The 13,745-nt window shown below is 41.6% G+C and overlaps 1 protein-coding gene across 1 annotated transcript in view; it reads left to right on the top strand.

The window, feature by feature from the left end:
- The window catches only part of lgr4 (leucine-rich repeat containing G protein-coupled receptor 4), a 161,433-nt gene that overhangs the window by 113,583 nt on the left and 34,105 nt on the right, over nt 1-13,745 (top strand). Inside the window, exon 4 of the mRNA XM_072272704.1 lies at nt 7,180-7,251. Coding sequence (XP_072128805.1) covers nt 7,180-7,251 — 72 coding nt within the window. The remainder of the gene's footprint in view (nt 1-7,179; nt 7,252-13,745) is intronic.

Here is a 13,745-nt window from a genome sequence, read left to right as displayed (position 1 = left end):
GAGGAATTTAAAATTGCTGACCCTCTCTACTTTTGATCCCCATGATGAGTTTTAGCTCCTGGACCTCCATTTTCCTGCCCCTGAAGTCAATAATCAGCTCGCTGGTCTTGCTGACATTGAGTGTGAGCTTGTTGTTGTGGCATCACTCAGCGAGCTTTTTAATCTCCCTCCTATATGCTGATTCATCACTACCTTTGATCTGGCCATTGAAAGTGGTATCGACAGCAAAGTTAAATATGGTAGGGGGCTAACCACACTCCCTTGCAGTGCCTCTATCCTGATGAAGATTGTGGAAGAGATCTTGTTGGCAATCCAAACTATACCTGGGGTTTGCAAGTAAGGAAATTGAGGATCCAATTGCACATGGAGGTATTGAGGCTAAGATCTTGAAACTTATTGATTAGTTTTGAGAGGATAATTCTGTTGAATGCTGAGCTGTAGTCAATAAAGAGCATCCTGATGTATGATCTTTGCTGTCTAGATGTTCCAGAGTTGACTGAAGAGTCAATGAAGTTGCATTTGCTGTGGACCTGTTGTACCATTAAGGTAGATTGGAGTGGATCCAAGTTGCTTCTCAGGCAGGTTCATTTTAGTCATTGAGGCAGGTTACTACGTTCTTCATAGGTTCCAGTATGATTGAGGCCAGCTTAAAGCAGGTTGGTACCTCAGACTGCCGAAGTGAGAGGTTAAAGATATCATTGAACACCTCAGCCAGTTGATCAGCACAGGTCTTTCATACTCAGCCAGGAACCACATCTGGGCCAGATGCTTTCTGTGGGTTCACCCTCCTGAAGGATGCTTTCACATCAGTCTCAGAGACTGAAATCACAGGTTCATTGGAGGTGTGGGAGTTTGTGAAGTTTCCTCCATTGTTCAACGGTCAAAGTGAGCATGGAATGCATTGAGCTCATCTGGAAGTGAAGCCCTGTTGTCACCTATGTCGCTTAATTTTACTTCATAAGTGTTAACATTCAAGCCCCGCCACAGTTATCAAGCATCCGTCATTGGTTCATGTTTAGTCCCGAGTTGCCACTTCACACATGAGATGGCTTTCTGGAGATTGAACCTGGACCTGTTGTATCTTACTTCACCAGACCTGAATGCCTCTGATCTGGCCCTTAACAGATTGCAGATCTCCTGGTTCATCCAGGGCTTCCGGTTGGGGAAGGCTCTGAATGATTTTGTGGAGACACACTTGTATACGACTGTGCTTATAAAGTCCTTGACAGCTGTGGTGTATTCATCCACTGATGAGTCATTGAACTGATCGACTTGATGAAATCCTGTAGCCATTCCTCTGCCTTTTGCGACCATCTCTTTGTTGTCCTTATCTCTGGAGCTTTGTTCTTCCAGTCTCTGTCTGTAAGTGGGTAGGAGGACAGCCAAGATTTCCCAAAATGTGTCTGTGCATGGAACGGTAGGCATTCCGTATTGTAGCATAGCAGTGGTCTGGTGTGTTGGGACTTCATATGCTACAGGTTATATGCTGATGGTAACTGGGCAGAGGTTTCTTTCACGCAAGCCTGATTGAAGGCATGAACTTGTGAACACTACCTCACTATTCCTCTTTTGCATTATTTATCTGTTTTTATTGTAGTTTGTAATGCCTGCACTTTACTGCTGCCACTAATCTGCACATTTCAAGATTTATGCCAGTGATGATAAATCTGATTCTGAAGTTTCTCCTAGTTTAAGCCATTACTAAGCAGACCACCTATTATTTAACAAATAGCTGCTTTTACCTTGCACTATGAATACTTCATTCATTTACTCACATCTGCCTTGCAATAACAGGATTTTTATTGGGCATTCACCACCCCTCCTCCCTTTGATAAGGTTTGTTTTATCTCCAACTTTTTTCAGTTCTGATGAAAGGTCATCTGCTTGAAATGTTAAGTATGTTCTTCTTTAAATATAGCCTTGATTATTTTCTGGTTTTAATGCTAATAAAGGAGTGTGGGTATGATGTTCTTTAGGAGATGATCTGGGTTTTTTTGTCAAGCACTGAATTTCTGGCCTGTTTGGCATTTGCAGCCATTATTAATGCCATTGCCCTTGAATAAACGGGGCAATACATGTTGCTAATTTGCAGTTCAGTGACACAGTGCTAGTATTTACCCCAATAAAGCCGAGTAATTTTGGTGCAAAATGTACTGAACTTGTTAACAAACCATTTGGTGAATCTGGCATGCTCTGCCCTGGAATCATGACCATCAGTAGAGAATCCTCAGCACCTAAAGTAAGACCTGTTACTGAATCCTTAAGCATTTATTTCAAAGGAGATTTTACGATTACCAAGGAAGATTTTTGGAAGTTTTTTTTATCATATGCTTCTGAAAACCATGGATTCTTTAAAGTACCCAAAGCTTTTTTTAAACCTCTGACTTCAAAACTGAGAGCATGGCTTTGCTATCTATCAAAGATTTTCTAAGCAGTTTTTTTTTGGACAAGACCTTTTTCTGGCATGTTCACATGATCCAGTTACATAGTGTGAGATACAAGAGATTCTGCAGATGCTGGAAGTCCAGAGTAACACACACAACATGCTGGAGGGACTCATCAGGTCAGGCACCATCTATGGAGGGGAATAAACAGCTGATGTTTTGGGCTGAAACCCTTCATCAGGATTGAAAGGAAAGGTGAAGAAGCCAGAATAGTAAGCAATATATGCTCGAAGGTGATAGGTGAAGTCAGATGAGGGGGGAAGGTACCTAGGTGGGTGGGGGAGGAGGGATGAAGTGAGAAGCTGGGAGGTGATAGATGGAAAAATAAAGGGCTGAATAAGATGGAATCTGATAGAAGTGTAGACCTTTGGAGAAAGGGAACACAATGTTAGATCCTGGTGTCACACAAAAACTTGTTCATCATAGAACAGTCCAGCGCAAGCTCAGGCCCTTTGGGCCTTTGTGTCTGCACTGATCGTGAAGCCAATTTAATTAATCCAATTTGCCTGGATGTGATTTGTGTCCTTTTACTCTCTGTCCAAATGCCTCTTAAACAGTACTATCATATCAGTTTCTGCCACCTCTCTTGGCAGCCCATTCCAGGTGCCTACCACTTGCTACAATGCTATGCTCTCTAGTATTTAATACTTCTCCCCCTCCCCTCCCCTGGGAAAAAGACTATCTGTCCTATCTATACCTCTAACCTTTTATCCTTCTGTCAGGTCACCCCTCAGCTTCCATGTTCCAGGGAAAGACTCCACGTTTGTCCAATTTTTCCTAGTCCCTTCATCCTCTGTACCCTCTCCAAAACCTCTACGTGTAAATTTTCTACAATTGCTACATGACTCAGTGCCCCAACTGATGAAGGCAACATGTAGTATGTCACTAGGAAGAGGTACAGTCAACGTTTAGGGCTGAGACCCTTCGTCAGGCCGAAGGGTCTCAGCCTGAAACGTCGACTGTACCTCTTCCTAGAGATGCTGCCTGGCCTGCTGCGTTCACCAGCAACTTTTATTCCAGCATCTGCAGATTCCCTGGTGTTTATGTAGTATGTCATCTTTTCTGCCCTCTCTGCTTGTATTGCTGCTTTTTGGAGCCAGGGACCAGCACCCCATTATCTTTTTGTGTATCAATGTTATTAAGAATCTTGCCATTTACTGTATACATTGCCCTTCCAAAGCATGCCTTGCATTTGCCTAGATTAAACTGCATCTGCCATTTCCTCACCCAAATTTCCAGCTGTTCCATATCTTGCTTTATCCTTTGACAAATTTCTTTATAACCCATAACTCCACCAATTGTCACATCAACTGAAAACTTACTAATAAAATCACCTATATTTTCAGTGCTAGCACTGATCCATGTGGAGTACTACTGGTCACAGATCTTAAGTCAGAGATGTACCCCTCCACCACTGCCATGTCTTCTACAACAAAGCCACTTTTGTATCCACCTTAACAGCTTGCAGTTTATTCCTTGTGACTTAATCTTGTGGTCTGACCTGCCATGTGGGACCTGGTCAGATGCTTTACTAAAGTCCAGATAGAGAACATCTTCTGCTCTACCCTCATCTATCATCTTCATCACCTTCTCAAAAAAAACTGTTCGAAGACAGTGTTGCTTATAAATTCACTCTTGGATACCAAATACTTACGGGAAAGAGATGCTACAATGAGTGTGGTTGATAGACAAAATTTTAGGTTATTAATTTACAGCTTTGGCTGAAAAGAGAATATTTCAAAACTTGCAGATGATAGGAAATTCAGCATTGTAACCAGTATGAAGCGCATATAGCAGACCTGTGGAATCGATAGACTCATCATTAAATACGGCCTACTATGAAATTATGTACTTTATTTAACAAGAATGAGAGGAATTAAAAACTAAATATGACAGTCTTGGAGGGTATGTCCGAACAGATGTGCATAAAGATCAGAGATCTTTAATAAGTTGCAAAAGCTATTAAACATACAAGATTTCATGCAACACACATCAAAGTTGCTGGTGAACGCAGCAGGCCAGGCAGCATCTGTAGGAAGAGGTGCAGTCGACATTTCAGGCCGAGACCCTTCGTCAGGACTAACTGAAGGAAGAGTGAGTAAGGGATTTGAAAGTTGGAGGGGGAGGAGGAGATCCAAAATGATAGGAGAAGACAGGAGGGGGAGGGATGGAACCAAGAGCTGGACGGGTGATTGGCAAAAGGGGATACGAAAGGATCATGGGACAGGAGGTCCGGGAAGAAAGACAAGTGGGGGGGGGGGACCCAGAGGATGGGCAAGAGGTATAGCCAGAGGGACAGAGGGAGAAAAAGGAGAGTGAGAGAAAGAATGTGTGCATAAAAATGAGTAACAGATGGGATACGAGGGGGAGGTGGGGCCTTAGCGGAAGTTAGAGAAGTCGATGTTCATGCCATCAGGTTGGAGGCTACCCAGACGGAATATAAGGTGTTGTTCCTCCAAACTGAGTGTGGCTTCATCTTTACAGTAGAGGAGGCCATGGATGGACATGTCAGAATGGGAATGGGATGTGGAATTAAAATGTGTGGCCACTGGGAGATCCTGCTTTCTCTGGCGGACAGAGCGTAGATGTTCAGCAAAGCGGTCTCTCAGTCTGCGTCGGGTCTCGCCAATATATAAAAGGCCACATCGGGAGCACCGGACGCAGTATATCACCCCAGTCGACTCACAGGTGAAGTGTTGCCTCACCTGGAAGGACTGTTTGGGGCCCTGAATGGTGGTAAGGGAGGAAGTGTAAGGGCATGTGTAGCACTTGTTCCGCTTACACGGATAAGTGCCAGGAGGGAGATCAGTGGGGAGGGATGGGGGGGACGAATGGACAAGGGAGTTGTGTAGGGAGCGATCCCTGCGGAATGCAGAGAGAGGCGGGGAGGGAAAGATGTGCTTAGTGGTGGGATCCCGTTGGAGGTGGCGGAAGTTACGGAGAATAATATGTTGGACCTGGAGGCTGGTGGGGTGGTAGGTGAGGACCAGGGGAACCCTATTCCTAGTAAGGTGGCGAGAGGATGGAGTGAGAGCAGATGTACGTGAAATGGGGGAGATGCGTTTAAGAGCAGAGTTGATAGTGGAGAAAGGGAAGCCCCTTTCTTTAAAAAAGGAAGACATCTCCCTCGTCCTAGAATGAAAAGCCTCATCCTGAGAGCAGATGCGGCGGAGACGGAGGAATTGCGAGAAGGGGATGGTGTTTTTGCAAGAGACAGGGTGAGAAGAGGAATAGTCCAGATAGCTGTGAGAGTCAGTAGGCTTATAGTAGACATCAGTGGATAAGCTGTCTCCAGAGACAGAGACAGAAAGATCTAGAAAGGGGAGGGAGGTGTCGGAAATGGACCAGGTAAACTTGAGGGCAGGGTGAGAGTTGGAGGCAAAGTTAATAAAGTCAACGAGTTCTGCATGCGTGCAGGAAGCAGCGCCAATGCAGTCATCGATGTAGCGAAGGAAAAGTGGGGGACAGGTACCAGAATAGGCACGGAACATAGATTGTTACACAAACCCGACAAAAAGGCAGGCATAGCTAGGACCCATACGGGTGCTCATAGCTACACCTTTAGTTTGGAGGAAGTGGGAGGAGCCAAAGGAGAAATTATTAAGAGTAAGGACTAATTCCGCTAGACGGAGCAGAGTGGTGGTAGAGGGGAACTGATTAGGTCTGGAATCCAAAAAGAAGCGTAGAGCTTTAAGACCTTCCTGATGGGGGATGGAAGTATATAAGGACTGGACATCCATGGTGAAAATAAAGTGGTGGGGGCCAGGGAACTTAAAATCATCGAAAAGTTTAAGGGCGTGAGAAGTGTCACGAACATAGGTCAGAAGGGATTGAACAAGGGGTGATAAAACAGTGTCGAGGTATGTAATACAAGATTTCATACTTTCTGAATGGAAAGACATTAAAGACATTACGTTAATTGGTTAAGGCCTGTTTAGAAAACAGTTTTCAATTTTGGTTCATGCTTGAAGAATCAGTGTTTGGTCGGTGTGAATGTCAGTTTGCTGGAATGGTGCAAGAGATGTGTGTCATTAACAGATTTACTAGATCAGCCTAAGGCATGTAGTTTTAAGAGGGGACCTAACAGATGTGTTCAGATATTGAACAGTTTTGCTATTGAACGTCTGTGGGGAAGGTGTGTATTGGGGTGAGGGTTGATGGGGAAGATAAGTATAAATGGTGTGGTTTAGAAGAACTAGCAGAAACATGATCTACCGAGTGACTACATTCTAAGCCATATAAAATTACATCTGTTCTGTTTATCAGTTTCAACAGTCTGTTATATGCTGTCTGTAGTGGTTTCAGCTTTGAGTTTCCCATCACTGCAGATGTTAAAATACTCCTTTTTACAGCCAGTGTCAAGTTTGTTCGAGCCCAACTGAGTAGATTATACCACCAAGGTTCTGGCAGTACGGAGTCTCTATGATCATTTCCAGAATATTAGGCCTTGTTAACTTACACCACTGTTATTCCTGTGGGAATATTAAAAGTGGGAAATTATGTTGATCCATGGAACGTTAATTTTGGCTTGGATATCCTTATTTGCTGTTCACTGTTTTGTGGGAAAATGTGTAGCCGATTATGTAAGCCAAACCTAGTGGGCGAAAATGCATAGAGAGCGAATGTGAAATATACATTAGTAAAATTTGGTTGTATTTTGACACTTTCCGCACCGATTAATATATTTAACAGTGTACTATATCTGAAAATTGAGCGGTCTGCTGTTCTCTTATAGAATGCTTCAGAACAACCAGTTGAAAACTGTACCAAGTGCAGCCCTAAGAGGACTTTCAACACTGCAGTCATTGTAAGTACTGATCTGGATTTTGTGTTCTATCACTATTCCTCTATGAATCAGACAGCAATTTTAGGTTTTTGAATGGATAAAATTCAATGTGGAAATCCAGAAAATGTTGTCTGCTCCAGTGCATTTTCATAGGCAGAGCTGTTTGCAGCTATTTCTGCTATAATCATGCTTGATTTGCTTGCACTGATATTAGACCACAAGACCATAAGATATAGGAGCAGAATAAGGCCATTTGGCCCATTGAGTCTGCTCCGCCATTCAGTTCTGACTGATCCTTTTTTAAATCCTCCTCAATTCTGTTTCCCGGCCTTCTGCCCGTAATCTTTGATGCCATGTTCAATCAAGAACCTATCAATCTCTGCCTTAAATACACCCAACGACCTGTCCTCCACAGCTGCACATGGCAACAAGTTCCACAAGTTCAAATTTCTCCGCATCTCAGTTTTGAATGGACGCCCCTCTATTCTGAGACTGTGCCCTCTTGTCCTAGACTTTCCCACTCTCCCACCATGGGAAACATCCTTTCTACATCTACTCTGTCTCGGCCTTTCAACATTCGAAAGGTTTCAATGAGATCCCCCCCCCCCCCCCCCAATCCTTCTAAATTCCAGCAAGTACAGACCCAGAGCCATCAAACATTCCTCATATGATAACCGTTTCATTCCTGGAATCATCTTTGTGAATCTCCTCTAAACCCTCTCCAATACCAGCACATCTCTTGTAAGATGAGGAGCCCAAAACTCTATGCAATACTCAAGGTGAGGCCTCACCAGTGCCTTATAAAGCCTCAGCATCACATCCTTGCTCTTGTATTCTAGACCTTTTTGAAATGAATGCTAACATTAAATTTGCCTTCCTCACCACCATTTCAACCTGCAAGTTAACTTTTAGGGTGTTCTGCACATGGACTCCCAAGTCCCTTTGCATCTCAGGTTTTTGGATATTCTCCCTGTTCAGAAAATAGTCCGCACATTTATTTCTACTACCAAAGTGCATGACCATGCATTTTCCAACATTATATTTCATTTGCCACTTTCTTGCCTATTCTCCTAATCTAAGTCCTTCTGCATCCTACCTGTTTCCTCAACACTATCTGCCCCTCCACCAATCTTTGTATAATCTGCAAACTTGCCAACAAAGCCATCTATTTCATCATCTAAATCATTTATGCACAGTATAAAAAGAAATGGTCCCAACACCGACCCCTGTGGAACACTACTAGTCACTCGCAGCCAACTAGACAAGATCCTTTTATTCTCACCTGCTGCCTTCTTCCAATCAGCCAATGCTCTAACCATCTTAGTAACTTTCCTGTAATACTTGATAAGCAGCCTCAAGTGTGGCACCTTGTCAAAGGCCTTCTGAAAGTCCAAGTATACACATCCACTGCATCCCCTTTATCTATCCTACTTGTAATCTTCTCAAAGAACTCCAACAGGTTCCTTAGGCAGGATTTTCCCTTAAGGAAACCATGCTGACTTTGTCCTATCTTGTCCTGTGTCACCAAGTACTCCATCACCTCATCCTTAACAATTGACTCTAACATCTTCCCAAAGACTGAGGTCAGGGTAACTGGTCTATAATTTCCTTTCTGCTGCCTTCATTCTTTATTAAAAGAGTGGAATGACATTTGCAATTTTCCAGTCCTCTGGCACCACGCCAGAGTTCAATAATTTTTCTAAGATCATTTCTAATGCCGCCACAATCTCTAACGCTACCTCTTTCAGAACCCTAGGATGCAGTTCATCTAGTCTGGGTGACTTGCGTACTTTTAGGTCTTTCAGCTTTTTGAGCACCTTTTCTCTTATAATAGTAATTGTATCTGCTTCTCTTCTGTCGCACACTACAACATCTGGCACACTGCTAGTGCCTTCCACAGTGAAGACTGATGCAAAATACTCATTTAGTTCATCTGCCATCTCCTTGTCCCCCATTATTATTTCTCCTGCCTCATTTTCTAGCTGCCCTATCTCCACTGTCATCTTTCTTTCTTTATTACTTGAAAAAGCTTTTACTATCCATTTTAATATTATTTGCTAGCTTGCTTTCATATTTCATCTTTTCCCTTCTAATGATTCTTTTAGTTGTTCTCTGTAGGTTTTTAAAAACTTCCCAATCCTCTATCTTCCCACTAATTTTTGCTTTGTTGTATGCACCCTCTTTTGTTTTTACATCAGCTTTGACTTCCCTTGTGTTATTTTGCCATTTGATTATTTTTTCACTTTTGGAATACACATGTTCTGCACCATCCCCATTTTTCCCAGAAATGAATGCCATTGCTGCTCTGCTGACATTCCTGCCAGCAGCTCCTTCCAATTTACTTTGGCCAACTCCTTTCTCATACCACTGTAATTTCCCTTACTCCACTGAAATACTGCTACGTCAGACTTTACTTTCTCCCTATCAAATTTCAAGTTGAACTTAATTATATTGTGATCACTGGTTCTTAAGGGTTCTTTTACCTTAAGCTCCCTAATCACCTCTGGTTTATTACATAACACCCAATCCAGTGTAGCTGATACCCTAGTAGGCTCAACAACAAAGAGCTCTAAAAAGCCATCTCTTAGGCATTCAACAAACTCACTCTCTTGAGATCCATTACCAACCTGATTTTCGCAATCGACCTGCATGTTAAAATCTCCCATGACTATCATAGCATTTTGACATGCCTTTTCTATTTTCTGTTGTAATCTGTGGTTCACCTCCTAGCCACTGTTGGGATGCCTGTATATAACTGCCAGCAGGTCCTTTTACCCTTGCAGTTTCTTAACTCATCCCACAAAGATTCAATACCTTCTGATCCTATGTCACATCTTTCTACTGATCTGATGCTATTTTTTTTTACCAGTAGAGTCACGCCTCCCCCTCTGCCTACCTTCCTATCCCTCTGATACAACGTTTAACCTTGGACATTCAGCTCCCAACTACAACCATCCTTCAGCCATGATTCAGTGATGGCTACAACATAATACCTGGCAATCTATAAGTGCAACAAGAATATCCACCTTATTTATTATACTCCGCGCATTGAGATACAACATCTTGAGTACCATATTTGCTACCCTATTTGATTTTGTATCCCTAAAGTACTGATACTCACCCTGTTGGCTGAGACTTCCATCACCTGCCTGTCCTTCCTGACAAACTGACTGCACCCTATCTTTACTTTTTTACCATCCGTCCTACCCTGAGTCTCATCATTCCAGTTCTCACCTCCCCACCCCCGACCCCCGCCGAATTAGTTTAATTAGTGGAACTACTTTGATAATAGTTTAAATTGTTAAGCATACTGATGGGAAAATCTCACCTTCGCTCTCATATAACTGAGCTTTTAATGATGTTAAATCATAATTGCTGCTTAGCAAACTATCAGGCCACCCACCCCACTCCCCCCAAAATAATTGTACTTCATCAATTTGTAAAAGGATTTAAAATTTTATTTTAATTGGTTTAGTTTATAGTTGTCATGATCTGTCTTATATTTAGCACTGTATAATATTTGAAGTTAATTAAATTGTTTTCTGTTCGGGCTGTTTAGTGTAATTGGTTCATTAGCCAGTTTAATGACACAAGTCATAAGAACAGAATTAGGTCATTAGGCCCAATTGAATATGCTGCCATTCAATCACAGCTGATTTATATTCTCTCCCAACCTTGTTCTCCTGTCTTGTCCCTTTAACCCTTACGAATCAAGAACCTATCAACCTCCACTTTATATATAACCAATGACTTGTTTCCACAGCTGCTTGTGACAATGAATTCCACAAATTCACCACCCTCTGGCTAAAGAAATAACTCCTCATGTCTGTTCTAAAGTGAAGTCCTTCTATCTTGCGGCTGCCCCCTCTGGTCCTAGACACTTCCATTATTGGAAACATTCTTTCCATGTCAGTCTGATCTTGAGCTTTCAATATCTGATTGGTTTCTATGAGATCCACCCCCCGCCCCCCATTCTTCTGAACTCCAGTGAGTACAGGCCTAAAGCCCCCTCCAATGCCAGCACATTCTTTTTAGCTAAGGGGCTCAAAAACTGCTCACAACACTCCAAATGTGGGCTTATAAAGTCTCAACAGTACATCCTTTTGTATTCTAGTCCTCTTGAAATGAATATTAACATTGCATTTGCCTTCCGTAATACTGATTCAATATACAAGTTAACCTTCAGGGAATCCTGCACTAGGACTCCCAAGTTCCTTTGCACTTCTGATTTGTGAATTTTCTCCTTGCTTTCTCAACACTGCCTCTCCACTTACCTTTGTATCATCTGCAAACTTGGCCGCAAAGTCATCAGTTCCATTATCCATGTCATTAAAATGTAACATGAAAAGTAGCGGACCCAACACCAATTGCTGTGCAACGTTACTAGTCACTAGCAGCCAATCAGGAAAGATCTCCTTCATTCCCACTCTTTACCTTCTGCCAGTCGGCCAATGTTCTATACGTGAGAGTATCTCTCCTGTAATACATTAGGCTCTTGCTTCACAGCATCATGTGTAGCACCTTCTGAAAATCCAAGTAAACAACATCCATTGATCCTCTGTCTGTCCTGTCTTCAAGGAATTGCAACAGATTTGTCAAGCAAGGTTTCTTCTTAAGAAAACCATGGTGACTTTGGCCTATTTTATCATGTATTTCCAAGCCTGCTTAATAATGGACTCTTTTAACATCTTGCCAACCAGTGAAGTCAAGCTAACTGTATATAATTTCCTGTTTCTTTTACTTCCCTCCCCTCTTAAAGTGTGAAGTGACATTTGTAATTTTCGCAGGCTTCCAGAACCATTCCAGAATCCTTGTATGTTAAGCTCCCAGCTGTGATCTTCTTTCAAACACGATATTGTTGGTACACGATGCTTACAATTGCTATAAATGTCAATTTCTAACTCGGCTACAAGAACATCTATCTTATTTCATATATTATGTGCATTCAAATATAACACCTTCAGTCCTGTATTCATCACTTTTTTCAATTTAAAAGAAAATTATATTCTTATCCCTTTCTAAACTTTTTGTCTGTTCATTTATTCTGGAGACTTTTGTAGCCTTTCCTGTACTCTCCTTCCCATTTACTTTGCACTTACTTTTCTAAGGTGTTGAACTTACCTCCCTAATATTTAGTTTAAAGCCTTATCCACAGCCCTAGTTATGTGATTTGCCAGCATGGTTCAGGTGGAACCCTTCCCATGGAACAGCTCTGTCCTTCCCTAATACTGGTGCCAACGTTCCATTAATTCAAACCCACTTCTCTACACAAATCTTTGAGCCACACATTAAGCTTTCTAATTTTATTAGCCCTTGCCAATTTCCATGTGGCTTGGGTAACAATCCAGAGATTGTTACCTTTAACTGGAGGTATTGACTCCAGACGGCAGCATGTGTTCGAAAACAAGAAATTCTCCAAGCGAAGACTGTTGACTCTTTGTCGGGGTGTTTATTTTTGAGGACAGTGGGAAATGCAGTCACTTTCCATTAAAGTTAATTTTCTGCTGTTATTTTTAGCTATAATTGTTCAACATACAAACATTCTGAAAGTTATTCCAGAATAATTATGCCACCCTGCATTAAGACAAGATTTTAAAAGTTTTTATTCTTCAATGATTTTTGTTTCTATTCAGTTTGAGGGAGATTGTACTATATAATGTTATAGGATTTTACTCTTACTTTCAGGTTACAAATAACTGGGTTTGTTTGCTTTCTTTTTAAGATTGAAACCATGTTTAGATTACATTACATAACTGGCATACTTGCATGTCGCACAGATTTAAGGAATAGGTTTGAACTATATTGTGTAAAACGTGAAAAGGCCAGATAATATTGATGGCCTATTACACTCTACACATTTGCAGAAGCACTTCCTTATATATTTAATGGAAACTGAACAGCTTCTTACTGTAAGTTTTATGTGCAACAGATGTGTCTGCTATGAAGTGAACTATGTGCTACTTGTTTTATTAAAAATTGTTCATTGCTGTGTGAGAAGTAAATTTGATTATACTCAAAAACTGGACAGCAGTATAAATGTAACTGTATTTAGTTGGATTGCTGATCCTGGTTTGTGGTATAATCCAGTAAGTATTATTTTTCAGTTCATCAAGATGTGATCAAAAATGCAGTTAATCAGTGTATACTGGTTATTGAATTGTAAGTATTTAACAGTTGTTTTGTTCACCTTAGGATCTTTATGATACTGAATGAATTCATCCCATTGTGTCCATGCAGGATGACAAAGCTGCCCAGTTAATCCTACCTTCAAGTATCTGAGCTAGGCACTCCCATAGGTCACCTTGATTGACTGGCAATTACCTCTTAAACGCTTACTCCTGGCGGAAAGCTTGGCTGGCAAGAATAGATTGATTAAATTCAGTGTGCTTAAAAAGTTAGAAATGGAAATGCACAAAAATCAGAGAGGTGTAAACTTAGTAAATGTTACCAGAAGATGGAGGGATTGAGACTGTTGAGGGATTTGAATATTAGCATCATGGGGATATTTAACTCTG

The sequence above is a fragment of the Mobula birostris genome, chromosome 11 (assembly GCF_030028105.1).
Source record: "Mobula birostris isolate sMobBir1 chromosome 11, sMobBir1.hap1, whole genome shotgun sequence".
In the NCBI taxonomy this organism is placed as follows: Eukaryota; Metazoa; Chordata; class Chondrichthyes; order Myliobatiformes; family Myliobatidae; genus Mobula; species Mobula birostris.
The sequence above is the reverse complement of the archived record's forward strand: the minus strand, read 5'-3'. Positions and strand labels throughout refer to the sequence as shown.